Source organism: Argiope bruennichi, chromosome 4 (genome assembly GCF_947563725.1).
Source record: "Argiope bruennichi chromosome 4, qqArgBrue1.1, whole genome shotgun sequence".
NCBI classification, from domain to species: domain Eukaryota; kingdom Metazoa; phylum Arthropoda; class Arachnida; order Araneae; family Araneidae; genus Argiope; species Argiope bruennichi.
In genome coordinates this window covers 104,974,722-104,997,949 of record NC_079154.1, presented here as the reverse complement: position 1 = coordinate 104,997,949, position 23,228 = coordinate 104,974,722, and the positions used below count along the sequence as shown (strand labels likewise).

At 33.2% G+C, this 23,228-nt stretch overlaps 1 protein-coding gene across 1 annotated transcript in view; it reads left to right on the top strand.

The window, feature by feature from the left end:
* LOC129966398 (uncharacterized) overlaps nt 1–23,228 on the top strand; it is a 385,065-nt gene that overhangs the window by 341,078 nt on the left and 20,759 nt on the right. The window contains exons 12-15 of the mRNA XM_056080822.1: nt 89–849; nt 7,133–7,402; nt 11,246–11,337; nt 12,712–12,888. Of these exons, the coding sequence (XP_055936797.1) occupies nt 89–849; nt 7,133–7,402; nt 11,246–11,337; nt 12,712–12,888 (1,300 nt within the window). The remainder of the gene's footprint in view (nt 1–88; nt 850–7,132; nt 7,403–11,245; nt 11,338–12,711; nt 12,889–23,228) is intronic.

Genomic DNA, 23,228 nt, shown 5'->3' with positions numbered 1-23,228 from the left:
AGTATAATAATATAAAAATAATAACAAACTATTTTGTATTGTTTAACACGTCATATACATATTATGACTTCATTTACTATAATTTTAGAAGACCCCGCTGTCTGACAAGAGCCCTCTCCGAGGATTGTTACCCACCGTCCAAATCTCGACCCATACGACGCACATCTCCCGGCGAATACCTGCGGCACAAGCGGATCCAAATGGAAAAACTCAGAAATGAAAGACTGAACTCTCCAAACCGGAGAGGAATCACTTTTCAAAGATGCGATTCGGACCCCCGGCTTTATCTGAAGAAATCCGAAGACGTTACACCTCAGAGCAGGGCTTTGAATTTCGTCTCTCCGACCAGGAATCGCATGAGACAGTCGCACGGGGCAGAACCAGAGCTCATGGTGGTCAACCAGGTGATTCTGCCAGTACCCCAGTCAACAAATCCTACTCTTAGCGAATCCGGCAGGCCGAAGAGGTCCGCACTTGCCAAGAACGTTGCTGAGAGGAGGAATCGTGCTAAAGAACGCCAACCCAGCTTGGTGTGGAATGCTGAGGATTCAACACCCTTTCTGGAATGTACTGGTGTCATGTTCAAGTGTGCAGTGTGCGAGAGTGACATACCTTTCACGAACTGCGTCTTGTGCGATGCAGAGACGAAAGGTCACTTCTTTAACAGTGAACAAGGGGCTAACATTGCTCCAGAGTTTCCCAATGAACAACAGGACACCCAAAACTCAAATGATGATTCGTTGATTTTCAGTGATGACAGGAACTCGGAAATGGAACGCTTAGCTGCTGAAAGTCAGTCATCGGAGGAAAAGAAAGAGTTGGAGGAATTTTATGATACCCCGACACCAGGTATAATTTAATATCTTTTATTTACAGTCGAATTTATTAGATCCATAAGTATATGAATTATCAGCAAAATATATCATTTGGTGAATGTTACTACTTTTGCACATTTTTCGAGACAGGAATCGATTAGAAGCGTCTCCAGAGTTACGTATTGCTCTTTTAGCATGTAGTGTCAGTTTAGCATCGTCCGGGTCACCAATGTAGCCGATTGATATGACCGAGGATAGAACTTGGGACCTTGGGACTCGCAGCCCCGTAACATGATCACAATATAAAAGCAATTGCTCGTGTAGCGTAGCTTTTAACTGGCTTATAAGCTTTCACTACAAGCACATTGACAGCCTAGGTATTTGCTATTGCCCATATTCGATTGACAGCGAAAGTTCTTATTCTGTGCCGAATTTGAAGATGCCAGTAGAATACACAATGTTTAGTTTATATCTCCATGTTTTAACCGTTGTTCACCGTGTGAATCGCCTGTGATTCACAACTACTGTCTAATTAGATATTCATTTCTCTGTTACAATTAAGAAATAGCAGAAAAAGTGAGCATTTTATTAGATAGGGATCCAAATCACAAGCATGAATCATGGCAGCGAACATATTAATATATATGTGGGTAAATCATATATACGTATAAACTAAATAAAATATAAATTTTATGGATATAAAAAGATCCTAACAATTTTTGATGAAAATTGTTTGCATATCTCGCTATTCGAACTTTAGATCTAAATTCTTTCTATTGATGACAACAATTTATTCCAGAAATCGTGAAAAAAAATCACTGACTCGCATTCAATAGTACGAAAACCAACTCAATTTAACATTTAAACATATGCGTAATAAATTTAATTTTATTTATTTACATTTGAAAAAATTAACAGTTTTATTTATTAATATAAGTATATATTATCATTTATTTATTATTATTCATAATTTAATTGCACTCCACTATTTTTCGTAATTCATGTTACAGATTGTAACTTGAGTATTTAAATTATTATAATTCTAAATAAATGTTGTTTAAGAAAAAAAAGTATGTTGATCTTTGTCATAAACTTACGACCATAAAAAAAAAATTAAGAGTCAAAACAAAGCGTAAGTTCAAGTTGCATCTTTGTTTATATTATGTGCAATAGACAATATAAATATTTTTTACATTATGTACAATGAAAATAAAAATATTTTTACATTATGTACAATAATTATACTTACATAAATGAATTTTTATTTTTTATAATTTTTATAATCCGTTTGAAGGAAAATTGAATGGAAAAATATAAATCCGACATATGATATGTCAATCAGATAAATTTCAGATGGACCTTATTTTAAATTAATTTTTCATAAAATGTTCGATCCGATTATGTACAAGAAAAGAACTTTAAAAAATATAGTGTATTAAAATATTATATATATTGTGGCGAATTGTGATGAGCGAGAATAGAACCTAGGACCTTGTGGTTTGCAGCCCAGTAACATGACCACAATACAAAAGCAATTGCTCGTATAGCGTAGCTGTAAACTGACTTATAAGCTTTCACTACAACATCAACTGATATTATCCCAAATAGTTGTTCTTTATTATGCTAATGCATGCAAACTTCTAAATTTTAATTTTCAATAAAATAATTTTACTTTTTGAGCTACGTTAATTGAATTATGCATTCTTACGAATATGATATTAATTCATAACACCTTGTACTACTTCTCTTTTTTTTTAATGCTTATTTTATTTCATATTATTTTTACAAGAAAATCTTTATATTTTGAGTACCAAAATCAAGTCATTAACTATAAATAAATTCAGAGATCCATTAAAATTTCTGAATCTCCATTTGGACTACAGCCCAAAAACTAAAGCAGGAAGCGATGCCAAATTTTTTAGATAGATAGTTATGATTTTAATAAACATTGCACTAAGATTTAGGTGAAAATAAAAGTAAAAGGATATGTTTATTCTTAATTTTATTATCTCTGTTCAGAAAATTCTTCCATCACAGAATAATTAGTAAATTCCACTTCTAACTATTATGAGCAGTCTAATTCTTGATTGAAGCTCACAATCTGTGCTCCTGAACAGCATCCAATTCTCTAAGTAGCAATATTTTTTCTCTGAAACATTTAGAGATCAAATTAAGCTTGCCAGCAGTTCATAATTAATTCAAACATATAGTATATGACAACTTAAGTGGATAGAAAAATATGGATGATAAAATGTATCTGATTAACGAAATACCTGTTCTTCTACGTCATAAGGCAATAAAAAGAACTCATTAAGATTCAAAAGCATTTTGTTGCACAAATGTTCGAAACTAAATTCAGTTCAAATACAGAGAAATTTCAAAGCTGCAGCCACTTTAAAATTCAATAAATCGGAAGCGGAGAGAAGACATTCGCATTAATTGATTTCTTTTTATCCATAAATCAGAATTTATTGATTTATCAGTTTCCACCTTTAACCCTCAGATAATGAAGAGATGGTACCCCGACAAAGTACATCAAGTATTAAGAGTCCTAAAAACATAACCCAAGACTAAATAGTTCAGGACAAAATAGTTCATATTAAAATTCCGAATAATATTTTTAAAAACTATATTTAAGAATTATATACATATTTCAAAATAGACAGTTATTTAAAAAATTCAATAAGTTACAAATGAATAGAAAAACGCAATTCGCCTTAATTGATTTCTTTTTGACCCTAAGTTAGAATTTAATGATTACATATCTTGCACCTTTAACCATCAGATAATTAAAAAATTTTGTCCAACAAAATACCTCTTGCCTTAAGAGTCCTGAAAGAAAGAATCCAAGACTAAATAGTCCACATTAAAATTTTGAACAATATAATAAAAATATTTAATAATATATTTATTTATTTATTTAATAAGTTATATATATGCAATATTGGCATTTCAAGATAATGCGAATTGCTACGATAATATCCATATGTTCCATATCCGCATAATTTTCCTCTAATGCTTCCAGGCATCGATTAAGTTGTACATATTCCGTTTTGTTTGCATTTAGATTGCGTATACCTTCAGCACACGATCCAAGCTCCTCGAATTTATCTGGAAATGGTCGATTAGTTTGTAGGCGAAGGGCTGATGGTAGTCGGCAATTTGCTGGAACGCTCTACGCTACTCTTCCATAAAATTGTTTATCTCTTGACTTAAACTTACCGCCGGCGCATCTATGTGAAATATATATTAAAGAAGAATTTCATTTTATATCTTTTCACCAGAGGGCTCAACGAAATCATGTCTTTGGCTATTCTTACTTTCAACAAATTGTTAGTCAAAGATTGGAATTCGGGGCTTTAATATAAGTATGTTTATTTATTATTTGTATTTCAGAGATGCTCGCTACCGTTGAAGTAAGTTTTTATTCTATTTCTTCGTTGTTATAAAACAATGTAGTTGCATTATTTATTCCACAATGGTTAAAAGAAATATTTAAGATTGCTAGGAACCATTTTTAGGAAAGAATACGTCTCTAAAAATGTTGATAAGAAAAGTAGAATTAGGTTTTGAAGGATTAAATGATGTGTCATCATTCGAAAAAGTCAATATGAGAAGTACACTAAAAATCGCTAGAGCATTCAGCTGTGAGATTTTTCAGGCATTTATAAGTTTGGAACATTCTAAGCCTATTTGCTTTAGAATGCAATTATACAACGAAGTGAATATGAAACATATTTCTAGTTTTTCTTATCTAAATTTCATTTTTTCTATTTCAGTATTGCTACTATAGTTTTATATTACAAATTAAATATTTCAATTAGATTATTAGCAATTTAATTTAATATTTTTCACATCATTTATTTAATTTTTTGATCCCTTTTAATTGCTTTTTTGTGTTTTATGATTAAATTTTTTCATTTCTTCTTAGCACGTCGCCACAAATAACAGCTATAGCCCTCCGAATTTGAACAATATGTAGGAAAATTATAGGAATATCCATTATATGCCATCATTCTGACTTATGTTCAAAACTGTGATAATTTTTAATTCCGAACATACGACTGACATTCAATTTCATATTGCAGTCATAAACAATTGGGGGGGGGATCTATTTCAGAGCTTGATCGTCAAATAAAAAGTGCGCAGTTAAATAAAATTTATTTGAAATAATTATATTTATTAATCCTTCCTCAATTACAGTTTAATTTTAATAATTAACCTCTTAATAATTCATATTTTATAATGTATTTGGAATATACACGCGACTTTTCATATTAATATAGAAAGTGCTCCCACTAGAAGTGAACTAATAAATATTCTTTTAAGTATGATTTTATCAATCATTTTTAAATATGATTTTATTTCTCGAAATTTGGTTAATCTTTTTTATTGCTATTTTGCCGGGTCAGATGGAAATTTTTGCCATCTTAAGCAACATTTCTTATGGCATGAAAAAATTGTGAGTAAAGGAAATGTTGCTTGTTATTGTGAAAAGTGAGGTTCATTATCTCTCCTTTGCTTTAAAATAGAATCCGAAGAATAGCCCTTTGCTCACAAATGTTGAAACATAAAAACTGCATTCATCGAAGAATCAAAATATCTCTGGTTTTAAAACTGCAAGCTAATCTTTCTGCAGCTAAAAATAAACAATTCGAATGGAAGATAAATATCGATTATTAGTTGTTGAATTTTTCCTGATTAGTTTTCATTATGGAATTGATTAGTTTGTCTATCGTATAATATTTAAGGTATGCGACTACATTCAGGATGAATTAGTTGAAAAACGTTTAAAATAGTTTTTTTTAAATTTCGACATAAAACACTTACATGTTTTCCAGAAAGAAGCAATATATTACCCAGTTCTTTAGCTAAATTATAATTTCTATCCCTTTTCAAAACAGTGGGGTTCAACTAATAAATAACAATTTTTAACTTTTTTTGGGACACTGTGAGGTACAAAAATAACTATAGAATATTTCTAAGTAAACAGATTATTTTCTAGTTCGGAAACTGCAGTTACGCATTTTATTATTATTTAAAGTTTTACAGTTTTTTTGCAAGAAAGTATTACCAAAATTTAGAATTTGAGAAAATAGAATTAAAATCTATATTATGCGAATATAAATTCAATGCAGCTTCACAAAGAATGAAATTAAAATCATAATTCAAAAGGTTTTACGAAACAGACTGTTCAGATATTAAGATTATTAAATAAAATATTTGACATTTTGGCAAAAATAAAATTGACTTTTCAATGTAATCATCTGTCTTAATAGAATCATTTTGATAAAATATACAATCCCTCTTAAATAATTTAGATTTCTAAAGCATTTAAAGAAAATAATAAAGAGCATTTATAATAACAAATACCTATTACTAGTTAGTAAACAGCTTATATTCCTAAAAAGCCATAAAAACTAAATGCATTTCTCTGTAGCCTAATATGGCAATATAATGTTTTATTCTGCGTCAACTGATAAATTAGCTTCTGGTAGAGAATTATTTTATTTTTATTTTCCTATGACCTTTGTGAAAAGAACGATCTATTTAATTACTGTTATAAGTTAAAAAATATTATAAGCATCAATAAAACTCTATTTAAATATTATGAATAATAATGTTCAAAATATAAATTAAATTTTAAAAATACTAACTATCATTGTAATTCACCACTTTGTGTTGTGTTTTGATTCAAACAACTGCATTTCTATTTCCGAATCGAAAAAAATTCGTTGATAACTAACTAATATGAAAATTGTTTTCAATAACAACACCGAAGAATGTTAAAATGAAGATTTTTGTATATCCAGTTTTTATTTTCGAAGTGATAGTCGTTTGCTAATTAATTTTCAGAATTTGATATCCAAAAAATACCACAATTCTGAGAATGATGTATAAAGATATTTTGCATCATTGAAAAGAAAATAATAAATGAATAAAATTAATGAACAAATAATAATATTAATTATAAGAGACATAGGATTATGTTTTCCATCTAATGCCGCTGCAGCAGCTTAGTGCATGATCTCAATGCTCATTAAACGAGCGTTTTAATTACTTTTAAAGCTCATTACTTTGAAGAACTTAAGACTGAAAACAGGAGTTTGTAATCCTAAATCTTATTTCGATTATCTTATTTTATCCTAATTTTACGTCATAAAAGATAAAGTTAAATCGCCCTTAATATTTAAATTCCATTTCCTTAAATTTTTCCACATTCATTTTAAGCCCAAAATATTTCAAATGATTATGTTTGGGTATTTATAGTTAAATATTTCATCTAATATATATTTTATCTAATGTTTTTTTTTCAGCGGATACGCCACCATCTATAAACAAAGAAGCTTCACACGATAAAAAGGCTCAGTGGTCTTCTAAGGGAGCCATCCACAAAAGTTTCAATTACGAAGAGAATGCTGCTTCCAGGAGACGAAACTCTTTAAGGAAGTACAATTCAGAACCAGTGCCGGAAAAAGACGCCGAAGACTGTTATGTACCATCCAGGAGTCAAGCAGATGCACCCATTTCTCGTTACACACCACAAGAGCGTTCACAATCCAGAAGTGAAAATACACAGTCAAGAGGTGATAATACCCGTTTAATTTATTTTTTCTTAACCTAAACGGCTTCATTTTAATGTACCGAGTGATTCGGAAATCCGTTAACATTTGAAAATTCAATAATTTACAGAATAGTGTACGTCAGGAGATAAAAATGAACGCACATGCTTGAAATGACATAGGGTTTTATTGAAACCAAAATAAAGTACAAAAAGATGGCGATATGATAACAAAAGCAATAATTAGAATAACAATTGATTTTTAGCAAAAAGACTGTATTATTTATAACAAATGCTCAACATGTCGGCCGACATTCACCAACAATACTTGTAGTCGTTTAGTTTAGTTTAGTTATATTAACGTCCCGTTTGAAGCAACACTAGGGCTATTTTGGGATGGATATGGTAATTTTGAACCGCGGTCAGATGACGAGGACGACACCTGAGCTCGCACCCCCGCCCCCCTCTCCACACCACACCAGCGGGAGGACGTTTGGGCAGGACGAATTTAACGTGCAACAGACCCCCTTACACGACGGTTCTTCGGTGGAATCGGGTCTCGAACCTGAAACCCTCCGGTACCGAAGCCGAGATCTTACCACCAGGCCACCGCGGCCCCACTTGTAGTCGAGGGACAATGTTATTAGCAGCATTGTGTAGCGTATCTGTAGGTGTGGTGAGAAATTGTCGTCGGATGTTGTCTTTAAGCATCCCTCATGAAGTCGGATGATTGCTGTAGACTTACGAGTTCTGTTACCCTACAACTAATAATCACAAAGATTGAGGTCTAGCAACCTGGGAGGCCAAGCATGACAGAAAGGGTAGCTTAGCACACGATCTTCACCAACCGATGGGCACAAGAGGTCTATCACATGTGCAGCAATATGGGGTGAAGATTCATCCTGCATAAAAATCGTACTTTCCAAGATAGGGATGGTGTGATTCCATAACATAGCGGCGTAACTCGCAAGCAGAACGAGGCTTTTCCTCGAAAAAAAAAAAGGGTCCGATCATGATAGATGTGGTAAATCCACACAACATAGTAACTTTCTCCCCGTGCGATGGAATTTCCACGACAGTTCTTGGATTTTCAGTTCCCCAAATTCTGCAGTTGTGAGAGTTAATAGACACTCGGAGTGGGAAATGGGCTTCGTCGATTTCATCTCTCATTTTTTGCACACTTTTTTTTTGGGGGGGGGTCAATAAAACCTCATGTAATTTCAAGCATGTGTGTCAATTTTTACCCCTCTACCTACATTATTCCATGAATTTGAATTTTCAAATGTTTACTTTTAATCACCTGGTATGATCAATATGTTGTAAATGATATAAAGATAACAAAATATTAATAGAAAATAATTGTTCAAAATAATACAAAATTCTTGGCATTGCATATTCGGACTATTGATTTTTTTTCTCTCTTTTAACAAGGCAACAGCTAATTCATACATGTGGAAACGAATGAATAAATTTTAACCAAATGGAATTGAGAGAAAAAGTGCAATATTTTTGTATTCCATAAAATAAAGGCTTACCATATCAGTTCGTGAAAACAAAACATTAAAGTCTTGAATAAAATATAGTAGACTCCCGATTATCCGCGGGCGGGTTATCCGCGGTGCGGATTATCCGCGCCTGCCGCACAAAGTTTTTTTTTTTTTTTTTTTGACTGATTTTTTTCAAAAAGGTGCAGTTTTACAGTTATGCTTTTGTAATTACATAATACATTACAGTATTAAAACAGTACATATGTATTAATTTTTCTGTGTATCCTTGCCGCCTCTCGTAAATACAAAGCACTTTTCTGTTTCCATTAACAAAATGCATTTTAGGTTAGTTTTGAGTGATATACTAAAATATTAAGCGTTAGTGAAACATTTTCTGCTGTTTATTTTACGTTTTATTGTACATAAAACGAATTTTCAAAGTTGGAATGACTGTTTTCTCTTTTGCTATACCCGTTTTTAGCTTTTTTCGGATTATCCGCGATTTTTGTTATCCGCGGCGGCCGCGCCACCCGATTCCGCTGATAATCGGGAGTGTACTGTATATTGCGTTTAGCGCTGTATAACAAGTATTGGTGAGGAAAAAAGTAATGCCTTGACATTTTTTGGTTAAAAAGGTAGCTAAGATGAAATTTGTAAGCTAATTGGTCTAATTACAAATAATTATTGAATTATTTAGAAAACAAATTTTAAAATGTATAAGTTATTAAAAAATATAGTATATTTATATATAATAGTTTTTACGTAAGAAAATTTATATAGAGAGAGCCAAACTTTTATTTGGGATATAAAGAGAGAGATATATAAGGCATCTTTAAATTAATACGAAATTTTTATTATGAAATATTTCTTTTACTATCATTTTAAATACTAGTTCTAAGGAAAATGCAGATTAAGCACAATCTATATTTCTCCTGAAATCAGTATTTAAGTTGACTACAAAAAAAAATTTTCACAACAATAATCATTTCATATTAATTAAAAGATGCCTCAAAGAATAGTTTTGAACTTCCGTAAAAAATTGCACCGTAGAAGACCGCCATTTATTCGATATACTAAAACACGCTACAATTTGGCATGACAGAGGATCATGAATTGGAACAAAAAAGCTATAGTTTCCATCGTCAAACATGCTCTTGTAGCGAATTGTTATGAGCGAAGATAGAAACCTGGGTGGTTCGCAGCCGAGTAACAAGACCACTAGACAAAAGCAAATGCCCATGTTTCGTAGCTGTTATCTGGCTTATAAGCTTTTCACCACACTTCAGTTTCTGTTGATAGTCTTCCAAAAAGTACCTGTTTCCATAAATTGGAGAGAAGTCAGTCTCTTACATCAATTATTATCTAAAGGTTCCAAGGTCACTTTGACTAACAAATGTTGCAACAATTTATTTTCATTGAATTGTATAGATTTCTGTACAAATGGGATTAAATGCCACCGCGTTTGCTTATCTTCTTTTCCATGCAATTCTTTTTACTTGTTTGGTTCTAAGAGAAACGTTATTGCTAGATAGTTTCTCCTAATAGTCCTCCGGGAAAGTCCTAATAGTCGGTCACAACAAATCCTGTAGATAATGCTTCTTTCAGTGGTTGTGGGGTGGTCGGCTGTACACAAGAAGTTCTCCAGGAAATGCCACCCATCCCGGACTCCACGTTAGGTGCTATCTAGGGGCTCTTAAATAGGTCGCTTGGATTAACAGGCAACGTCATATTTTCTTTTTGACTTGAGTTCTTAATTCATGGAATCGAATGCCTGACTTTCAGTTTTGGATTTATTCGATTCTTTAATCCTAATAAATATGATAAGATTGCGGGTTCATAAAAAATAAACCTCTTTTCTTTTAATGATGCGAAAATTTGATAACAGATGTCGCTCATATCACATCAATTCTGTTAAAAGTATAAAATGCCTCCCGACATAACTTTCATGTAGCTTCCAGCTTGTATGTTAACGTATTAAGATTCAAAATTATTCTCTTTCCAGTGGAATAATGCATGTAAAGAATAATAGGAATAATTCATGTCGGTTTTAGATATAAAATTTTTAACTGAAATATTTTTAAATGTTATTTTATTATGTATTTTTAATTAATATGTAAGCTATATCTTCAAATTTAAAAAGACATTTTCGTCAGTTTTCGTCTTTTAAAGAAATGCTATACATTCGTCACAACGAAGTACCAATTGCATGAATTTTTAATTTCACTTCTGAATAATTTACAAGCATAAAAGTATGGATGCAGAAGTTAAAGCATGTCCTTCATTAAACTTTAATGGAACTTTAGTTAACTAATTATTTTAAAGAAGGATTACATAATTAAAGTTTCATATCTTTGCTTAAAAATTCTTAAATCATTTTGCAGCTGAAAGCAGTGGCTCATCGTCCAGCAAATCCGAAAAAAGATCGGGATATCACATAGCAAAAGACAGTCCAAAAAGAACAACGCCTGAAGAAGTAAAACTATTCTTTTTACTCTTTTTTATTAGATTACTTTTTTTAAAAAATATAGAAAGTAGTATCTTTTGTATTTGGCATGATTTTACTACTTTTCAATAAATAAATAATGCTCAAATACAAATGTGCATATTATAAATGCTTAACATACAAATTTTATAAAGTTCAAAAATGAGATTTCTGTAATAAAAGACAACACTTCTCGGCTGAAAAGATTAGCATAGTCGATTTAATTTCTGTGGAGTAAGTTCTATATTTAACCACCTGTTTTTTTAAGGTTAACTAACAAAAAAGATCCATGCTGCCCATTATAATAGTGGTCCAATAGCCAGTGTCTAAACTGCTTTTTGTAGGCATATACTTTCTGTTGAACAATCTGAATTACATTTTGTGTTTGTCAGGAAAAGTACTGCTGATAAAGTTACGATGCCTAATTTTATATATAGTCTCATGCCCCATTAGTCATATTTATTTAAATATTCTTGACACAATCATTTTAATAAAAAAAAATAGTTTACCAGTCTACAACAAAAACAGATGGATTCATAAAACTTTGAATTTCGCTATTTTCAGCCAATCAATGTCTACTTCGAAGAAGCGCTGTGCGTTTATTTGCAGATCTTCTTTGATACAAACACTGAACTGGTCTAAAATCTTCTAAAATGAGTAGTTTTAGAAATATTTAAGAAATGGGCGCTGAATTGAAATTTAAAAATAAATTGGCATTTTTTAATAAAATTATAAATAAGAACTTTTATGCTAAATATATATTCTCCGTGTATGAGTACGAAAGTACCACTATTGATTGCACTGTTATTAGTCAGTATGAACATGTATTTAACCTAGCCAAGAGCTGGAACTTTGACGATTAACTTATAATGCAGATTTTTCTCTTTTTATTTTGTATTATATGAATGTCCAATGGTAATGTGATAAATTTAATAGTACAATTCAATTTTAACGGCAACATAAAAGCTCCAAGAAAAAAACTTCCAAATTATAAAAATACACTCAAATATCAAGTTACATAATCACATGCTATATACTTTGACGATTGAAATCGCCAAATTGGCGAAATTTTTTCTTGCCGCTTTTTGGTTTCCATTTCAATCAACAAGTACCAATTTAATTATATTAAATAGTTCTATACTGCTATTTGATTTTCACAAATCCTATAAGTGCGATTCTTATTTTCAACTCAAAACGCTCTGTTTTTCAAAATAACTTCTTCCTCTCAATAACTATTTTCTTGGGAAGATATTCGATCTTTTTTTCAGTGCAATTTTTTAACCGCCTTCCACGACTCCACCCTCCAATGTGATTTACCTTGCCAGTTTTATTTACAACCTTAACTGTGTTTCCTTTGGATTTTAGCAATCTGTGAGTTCGTGCCCCACCTGCGATGTCGCAGAAGAGGATAAGACGAAAGAGAATTCGAAAGAGAGAGTTTTATCCCCAGATTCGGCAATCCAAGAAAGGGCCAAGAGAAAAAGCCCGACATTTCTCAAACCGGAGTTTGTTTTTGAACCCGAAATTATTCATAAAGCCAATGTGAGTGTAATATTTTTTTTTTTTAGATATTTTTTTCGTATTAAAGCAAAGAGAAAAAAAATCTTTCAATCAAATTTGTAAAAATATCTTAATGCTAACCTTCTCACTTTCTAGGGAAAAAAGAAATTAACTGAACTTTATTCCGGGTTTACACTCTGTCAGTTTTAAGATGGCCAGTAGGCATCGCATGCGTAGAAAGGGATTGATTTATGTTTGCCGCAATTTCATAAGATGGGTTCAGATATTCCATGCTTAGCTATAAATTACAGTTTAGACATCCCTGAATTTTTCTTTTTCACGGCGTATCGTATTGAAGTGATAGATATTCACACAAAAACCCATAGTAAAAAAAAAAAAAAAAAAAAAAAGGTCAACATACCTAAATTTGGAAAACTATAGAAAAGAAATGGCAAATAAAATGAGAAAAACAACCTCGTATCAGAAAGAAGAAAGAGCAAAAAATGACGGAATTAATCTTAATATATATAAATTACGTGTCACGTTGTTTGTCCGCGATGGACTCCTAAACTACTTAACCGATTTTCATCAAATTTGCACACCGTGTGCAGTTTGATCTAACTTAAAAGATAGGATAGTCCTTTTTTTTTAATTTTTAATTAGAATTTTAATTATTAATTAAAAACTAACTTTCCCGCCAAAAAATCTTTTCATTTTCCCCACCGCCAAATGAGTACGGCTTCAGTTTTTTTTCCCAACAGTCATGAGGCTAGGCTTAAGATTTTTCGGCTAATTATTTGAAACGATTCTATTTATTTTCTTAATGTTTGATGCATTTAAAATTAAACATTGTTAATTAATATATCTTTCAGATTCATTCTAAGGTACTTTTGAATTAAAATAAAACAGAATAAAGGAAATTAAAAGTGTCTAATCTGCGTAGCGTTACCCCAACTGGCGTAGAAAAACTCACGCATTTGCGTTACCGTAACTGGCGTTGAAAATTCACGCATGCGCATTGTGTTCTGATTGGTGACATGGCAACCATTATCTACGGATGATTTAAATTATTTTTAGGTTAGTTATATATAGTATTAATGTTAGCTATATATTTTTTGTATACGTTATAGTTTTAAGTACATCGTTTTTTAAGTAGTTTTTTTTAACCTGTTTTCAACCGATTATTTTAAACGATTCCTTTTATTTATTTTCTTAGTGTTTGATGCATTTAAAATTAAACATTGTTAATTAATCGTTCTGGTCATGATGAATCTGAGAATATTTTGTTGACAAATTCTTGAAATATTACATAAATTAGGAAAGATATTCTTTAGTGACCATAAAGTTTAAACGCTCAGTGACTCTATTATCAGTAATCACATTATTAAAAAAAATGCTTTGTTTCAGTAAAAAATATTATTATATTAATTGCAGATTAATCCTTTCCACTTTCATTTATAGTATAAATTCTACGGGAACTAACAGAAAATGAGAGAGATACATATTACGCTATGACTGAAGGCCTTTATAATATTATGAGTGAATTATATGACTATCAAAATTTGAAGTTTTAAAATATTTTGATGAAGAAGCTATTAAAGTAGGTATTGCGTAAAATATTTAATTATTAAAATTTTAACGAACATTAAGATTGGCGAACCGGCTGGTCGCCAAAGGCGGCTAGTCTATGATAAGATATCTATTTTTTCACTCAAAAAACAGCCAAATTCTACAAATGCATGCGCAGTAAGAATATAAAAATACAATACAGCTGCTTGTTGTCCCATCAGGGCAATTACTTGCCATCAACTGAATAGCCGTTTTCAACCTTTCTACGCATGCGCTGCCTACTGGCTGTCTTACAACTGGCTGAGTGTAAACCCGACATTAAGACCATTTAGTTCCATTCATAATATTGTTACGAACCTATAATATTGCTACCCGGCACGAATAGAGTCATCGCAAGAAAGACCGTTGTACGATCGGTCCTGTACGTGCTGAGATCAATGAACTTAGAGCTTGGCGACAGACTTGGCGAGCATTTGGCGGCTTGGCGATAAATTTGGCGAGTTTGGCGACTAAATGGATAGTACCGGAAAGTTCGAGAACTTTCCAGATCCATCCACTAACAACCGAAATGCCGCCAGGTACGCCCTGATTGGTCAGAAGATTCTAGCCCCGCCTCCCGGGACTATAAAAGACGGGCACTCAGAAGCTACGAAGTTGTTACCTGTCACTAACTAGTTTTCTCCTGCAATAGCCTTCGCATAGTGTATTGGAACGCAAATGGCATTAACAATAAAATAATTGACCTTCGTAATTTTGTAAATAAGTATAACCCCGATGTAATCCTACTGCAAGAAACCCACCTTAGACCACAAAGAAAAATTTTCCTGGCAAACTATTTCTCATATTACAGTTACAGAGCTAACCAGGCTGGCGGCGGTACTGCAATTTTAATTAAAAATGGTTTACCTCACAGTGAGGTCCCCCCACCTTTACCACAACATGTAGAAGCTAGCGTGGTAAAATTAAATTTTAAAAATCAAGATCCAATAACCTTAATCTCTATTTATATCCCCCCTAGTGCAGATAATTCCAATTTTATTTTCGACATCGAAAACCTGATGCAAACAGGACCTAATCAAATAATTTGTGGAGACTTTAACGCTCACCACGTTAGCTGGGATTGTAAGCGTAACTGCCCAAAAGGTAATTCCCTAAAATCATTCGCCCTTCAGGCCGGATTAGACATTATAGCACCGTCCACCCCCACTAGATTTGGGCCTCAGTCAGCCAATACAATAGACCTCACCTTAATTAAAGACTTCCTGTACCCATATGAAATTCACTCCTTACCTGAACTTAGCTCTGACCATAATCCCATCTTATTAAATTTTTTCTTTAAATATTCCCTGCCCAATAATCTTAATAAATTTAAAACAAACTGGAATAATTTTAAATTAACCCTCAGTCAATCAGAAACCCCAAACATTGATGAATTTACAAACCCAGATAAACTTGACCATTTTGTAAACATCTTCGAATCGCAAATTATTAATGCAAAAAATCTAGCCTCCACCCCCATTATAAATAGTCAAAATTTTATTGACCCTAAAATTAGAGACCTAATCAGGGACAGGAACTTTGCCAGGAAAAATTTTCAAAAAACCAGAGACCCAGTCTTCAAGAGACTAATGAACCAAATTAATAAGGAAATTGAAAAACTTAACAATAAAATCCAAAGCAATGAATTTATACACAAATTAGTTAGTGTTAACACAGAAGACGGATCAATCTGGAAACTTGTCAAAACTTTTAAAAGTAAAAAACAAAAAATTCCGGCCCTTAAAGGCCCTACTAGTATTGCAATAACTGATAAAGAAAAAGCAAACTGCCTGGCGGCTAGCCTTGAGAAACAATTTCAACTTAATGAATCGAGCAATTTCACCACAGAACATAATGTAAATAATACAGTCAAAGGCTTTCTCGACTCATTGCCACAAAAATTTATTGATATTCCCCCTCCCTCAACTGATGAATTAAAGGATCATATTAAAAAACTTAATATCAAAAAAGCCCCTGGCCTTGACAGTATTAACAACAAAATGTTAAAAACACTTCCGGACAATTACCTAAAATTTTTAATTAATATAATTCATAGCCTCAAATTAGGATATTTTCCCATGTCATGGAAAACAGCTGCAGTTATCCCCATATTAAAACCAGGAAAAGATCCAACTGATCCCTGCAGTTATAGACCCATATCCCTACTCTCTTCTGTCAGCAAAATTGCTGAACAGATAATTCTCAATAGATTAAATAATTACCTAGAAGAACATAATATACTAACACCTGAACAATTTGGATTTCGCCGTAACCTATCTACAACCCACCAATTAATTAGAGCAGTAGAATTCATTGAGGAAGGTTTTGAAAATAAACAAAAAACTGCAGCGGTTTTCCTTGACATTCAGAAAGCTTTTGACAGAGTTTGGCAAGATGGTCTTATATACAAGCTAATTAATTACAACATACCCTCACACCTTATCAAAATTATAATTTCTTACCTCAGTTACAGATCCTTTAAAATCAAGATAAACAATGAATTTTCGGAAGTAAAACCTATTCTTGCCGGTGTACCTCAAGGATCTAAACTAGGGCCAATTTTATTTTCCTTGTTTATTAATGATATCCCCAAGCAATTTAACACTATGTTGTGCATGTACGCTGATGACACTGCAATACTAGCTAGAAACAAAAATCAAAATTTCATTACCATAGCTTTAAACCGACATATTAAATCTCTTGAGGACTGGTTCGTCGAATGGAAAATTGAAATGAATGCTAGTAAAACTGAAGCTATAGTTTTTAACAAAAATAACTGTAAAAAGAATTCTCCCCAGTTAAAATTAAAAATCAAACTGTCCCGTGGTCTAAGGAATGCAAATATTTAGGCGTTATTCTAGATAGTAAATTAACTTGGAAACCCCACTTTATTTACACAGCTAAAAAGTTTCGAGACCTAACTCGTAAATTTTATCCCTTAATTTCTCGAAACTCCAAAATGAGTAGACAAAATAAAATGCTTATTTACTCTGCCTACTTGCGTCCAGTATTAACTTATGCCTGCCCTGTGTGGGGATATGCTGCCAAGACTAATCTTAGACTTATTGAACGCCAGCAAAATAACTTAATTAGAAATTTCTGCAATATGAAATACTACATGCCCAATACAAATATGTACTTATGCCTAGACTATCCCCCTCTTAAAAAATTCATTAAAAATCTAGCCACTAACTTCTTTAAAAACATGGATAAGAATGAAAATGAAGCAATAGCTAAAATCCCTAAATATAAACCATCTACAAACTCTAGAAGACCCCGTAATATACTACTTTAATTTATCTCAGCCCCTTAGTTTTTCTTCCTAACTTTTATTTTTTCAAACTCAAATTATACTGTTTCTCAATAGCCAATTCTAGCTCACAAGCAGTAAAAACTTACTAAGCCCAACGGCAGCGTACCCCCCCCCACACCCTCACCCTAATATCAGACAATCACAATGAGTCCTGACACTCGTCATCTCCAAATTTCGTCGAAGACGGCCACGGCAAAGTATAGACAGCAAAGCACTGTGAAGTCTCTCCTTACCGGGGATAAGCCCCTGCCGGGGCTAGGCGCCCCGTCAACCCAACCATCAAGCTACGAAGTTGTGGTTGTTCGTTGTTAATTCTCGTGTTAGCTTCCGTCATGAACGGTAGCGTTTGCGAAGAAGGTGGAAAGCGCAGATGCGCGGAGACGAATGAAGAAATGATCATTGATGGCAATCATAGTGATCTGCCTCAAACTAAAGAGAAATACACTTGCATCCATTGCAAGGAAAGATTGATGATCCGCGATGCGGTAAAAGTCCTAAGACTTGAAATTGAAGGTATCAACCAAGCCACAAGGCATGCCAAGAGGGAGCAGATTGATTATGCTCACCCGCATCTTGCAGCCATGGAGTCTAGAAGAAAACAAGCGATTCAGGAGATGGAGACCCTTCTGGGTAAGATGAACCTTGTTAGTTCTTGTCAGGACTCGAAATGTGAACACTCTAAGGAACCCTCCCTGAACCTGAGTAATGATAATTTCGTCTCTCCAACAAAGAGGAAACTTGCCAGAAATAAACCGGAACCCCCTAAAAATGTAATTAACATAAGCAATAAATTTCAAGTCCTCAATAATATTCCAGTTGAAAATGAAACTCCCAACACTGCAGAACATAAAATACCACCAATAATGTTGAAATATGCAGATAACTTTAATGAAATTTTATCCCAAATTGCAAAAACCTGCGGCAAAACTGTCAACAAACTGAATAAAGGGTTCATAAAAATATTCCCAGAATCGGCTGATCAACACAAAGCCATTCAAAATTTCTGCAGGCAGCAGGGTTATGATTATTATATCATAACCCCCCAAAACAAAAGACCATTAAAAGCAGTCATCAAAGGGCTCCCCCATGAATACGACACAAAAATAATAGCTCAAAACCTAGTTGATAGTGGTTTCCCAGTGACTAGGGTTGTTCAACTTACCCAGCTAAGAACTAAGAGACCTCTTCCATTTTATATGGTTGAACTTAATAAAACTGAAAAAGCCGAGGAAATCTTTAAAATAGAACATCTGGATTACCTTAGTATCACAGTAGAGCGCTACAGAGGTCGCAACCTAGTCTCGCAATGTTATCGTTGCAACTTTTTTCACCATGCAGCGAATAACTGCAACATAAAGCCCAGATGTCTGAAGTGTGGCGAAAGCCACGAAACTAATGCTTGCGAGATAAAAGAAAAAATTGAAACGCCAACTTGCATCAATTGCGGCAAACAAGGGCACATAGCATCTTACCGCGGCTGCGAGGCCTTCCCAAAAATTCAGTCTGCGAGAAAAAATAGGGACAACTATTTTCACAAAAACCAAGCTCTGATCAGGCCAAATGTCAGTTTTGCAGGTCTTTTTAAAAACACAAGCCATCATGAGATAGCGCCTCCATTACACTCTTACCACACAAGCCCACCAGTGCTGGCGCCACAAACCTATGGTCACAAACAAGCCAACAACATCGTTTTAGAAGGCAATGATTTCGCTGACATTATAGAAGCAATGAAAGAACTGAAAAAGCTAACGACCGAGTACCCTTTACTCTTTTCACAGCTTAAAAAACTAAAAACCGCAAACACTGTTATGGAAAAACTGGATATACTCATGAAGGCATTCGATAACCCAAGTCTACCTGTCACTAACTAGTTTTCTCCTGCAATAGCCTTCGCATAGTGTATTGGAACGCAAATGGCATTAACAATAAAATAATTGACCTTCGTAATTTTGTAAATAAGTATAACCCCGATGTAATCCTACTGCAAGAAACCCACCTTAGACCACAAAGAAAAATTTTCCTGGCAAACTATTTCTCATATTACAGTTACAGAGCTAACCAGGCTGGCGGCGGTACTGCAATTTTAATTAAAAATGGTTTACCTCACAGTGAGGTCCCCCCACCTTTACTACAACATGTAGAAGCTAGCGTGGTAAAATTAAATTTTAAAAATCAAGATCCAATAACCTTAATCTCTATTTATATCCCCCCTAGTGCAGATAATTCCAATTTTATTTTCGACATCGAAAACCTGATGCAAACAGGACCTAATCAAATAATTTGTGGAGACTTTAACGCTCACCACGTTAGCTGGGATTGTAAGCGTAACTGCCCAAAAGGTAATTCCCTAAAATCATTCGCCCTTCAGGCCGGATTAGACATTATAGCACCGTCCACCCCCACTAGATTTGGGCCTCAGTCAGCCAATACAATAGACCTCACCTTAATTAAAGACTTCCTGTACCCATATGAAATTCACTCCTTACCTGAACTTAGCTCTGACCATAATCCCATCTTATTAAATTTTTTCTTTAAATATTCCCTGCCCAATAATCTTAATAAATTTAAAACAAACTGGAATAATTTTAAATTAACCCTCAGTCAATCAGAAACCCCAAACATTGATGAATTTACAAACCCAGATAAACTTGACCATTTTGTAAACATCTTCGAATCGCAAATTATTAATGCAAAAAATCTAGCCTCCACCCCCATTATAAATAGTCAAAATTTTATTGACCCTAAAATTAGAGACCTAATCAGGGACAGGAACTTTGCCAGGAAAAATTTTCAAAAAACCAGAGACCCAGTCTTCAAGAGACTAATGAACCAAATTAATAAGGAAATTGAAAAACTTAACAATAAAATCCAAAGCAATGAATTTATACACAAATTAATTAGTGTTAACACAGAAGACGGATCAATCTGGAAACTTGTCAAAACTTTTAAAAGTAAAAAACAAAAAATTCCGGCCCTTAAAGGCCCTGCTAGTATTGCAATAACTGATAAAGAAAAAGCAAACTGCCTGGCGGCTAGCCTTGAGAAACAATTTCAACTTAATGAATCGAGCAATTTCACCACAGAACATAATGTAAATAATACAGTCAAAGGCTTTCTCGACTCATTGCCACAAAAATTTATTGATATTCCCCCTCCCTCAACTGATGAATTAAAGGATCATATTAAAAAACTTAATATCAAAAAAGCCCCTGGCCTTGACAGTATTAACAACAAAATGTTAAAAACACTTCCGGACAATTACCTAAAATTTTTAATTAATATAATTCATAGCATTCTCAAATTAGGATATTTTCCCATGTCATGGAAAACAGCTGCAGTTATCCCCATATTAAAACCAGGAAAAGATCCAACTGATCCCTGCAGTTATAGACCCATATCCCTACTCTCTTCTGTCAGCAAAATTGCTGAACAGATAATTCTCAATAGATTAAATAATTACCTAGAAGAACATAATATACTAACACCTGAACAATTTGGATTTCGCCGTAACCTATCTACAACCCACCAATTAATTAGAGCAGTAGAATTCATTGAGGAAGGTTTTGAAAATAAACAAAAAACTGCAGCGGTTTTCCTTGACATTCAGAAAGCTTTTGACAGAGTTTGGCAAGATGGTCTTATATACAAGCTAATTAATTACAACATACCCTCACACCTTATCAAAATTATAATTTCTTACCTCAGTTACAGATCCTTTAAAATCAAGATAAACAATGAATTTTCGGAAGTAAAACCTATTCTTGCCGGTGTACCTCAAGGATCTAAACTAGGGCCAATTTTATTTTCCTTGTTTATTAATGATATCCCCAAGCAATTTAACACTATGTTGTGCATGTACGCTGATGACACTGCAATACTAGCTAGAAACAAAAATCAAAATTTCATTACCATAGCTTTAAACCGACATATTAAATCTCTTGAGGGCTGGTTCGTCGAATGGAAAATTGAAATGAATGCTAGTAAAACTGAAGCTATAGTTTTTAACAAAAATAACTGTAAAAAGAATTTCTCCCCAGTTAAAATTAAAAATCAAACTGTCCCGTGGTCTAAGGAATGCAAATATTTAGGCGTTATTCTAGATAGTAAATTAACTTGGAAACCCCACTTTATTTACACAGCTAAAAAGTTTCGAGACCTAACTCGTAAATTTTATCCCTTAATTTCTCGAAACTCCAAAATGAGTAGACAAAATAAAATGCTTATTTACTCTGCCTACTTGCGTCCAGTATTAACTTATGCCTGCCCTGTGTGGGGATATGCTGCCAAGACTAATCTTAGACTTATTGAACGCCAGCAAAATAACTTAATTAGAAATTTCTGCAATATGAAATACTACATGCCCAATACAAATATGTACTTATGCCTAGACTATCCCCCTCTTAAAAAATTCATTAAAAATCTAGCCACTAACTTCTTTAAAAACATGGATAAGAATGAAAATGAAGCAATAGCTAAAATCCCTAAATATAAACCATCTACAAACTCTAGAAGACCCCGTAATATACTACTTTAATTTATCTCAGCCCCTTAGTTTTTCTTCCTAACTTTTATTTTTTCAAACTCAAATTATACTGTTTCTCAATAGCCAATTCTAGCTCACAAGCAGTAAAAACTTACTAAGCCCAACGGCAGCGTACCCCCCCCCCACACCCTCACCCTAATATCAGACAATCACAATGAGTCCTGACACTCGTCATCTCCAAATTTCGTCGAAGACGGCCACGGCAAAGTATAGACAGCAAAGCACTGTGAAGTCTCTCCTTACCGGGGATAAGCCCCTGCCGGGGCTAGGCGCCCCGTCAACCCAACCATCAAGCTACGAAGTTGTTGTTGTGTGTATCGTCACAAGTGGTGTGAGAGGAGTCGGAGTCGCCGCCACGTAGAGAAACTGGAGGATTAGACAGCAAGAAAGCTGCGGAACTATAGCAATTAAATGTGCTGCGTCATTACGATTTATTGGCAGTATTTGTAGGAGAAAAATTTTGTAACAATATATTGTAAGAGCAAAATTCAACAATGTGAAAAATTTTAATATTAAAACAATTACTTCAATAAATTTTGAAGTAAGGGCAGAATAGGAAAATTTGGCTAATTCAGTGATAGTGGGATTAGGATAAAAATCAGAGTGCAGCAAAGCAAAAAAAAAAAGTAGTATTAAACTTAAAATGGTAGAAATTTTTTTAATATTTAATAGCTTTTAGAGATAATTCATAATAATAATTTATAATTCATTCATAATAATAATTAAGTTTAATATTTAATAGTTTTTAGAAATAATTCGTAACTAATAAATAAGTTCAATAAAAAAACTAATAATTATTAAAATGTTAAACAGTTTTAAAGCTAGTAATTTCAATAATTAATTTTAATAAATAATCATTATATAGTGCTTTAAATAGAAACGGTGTAAAATCAAAATAAACCATACAATTCATATCTA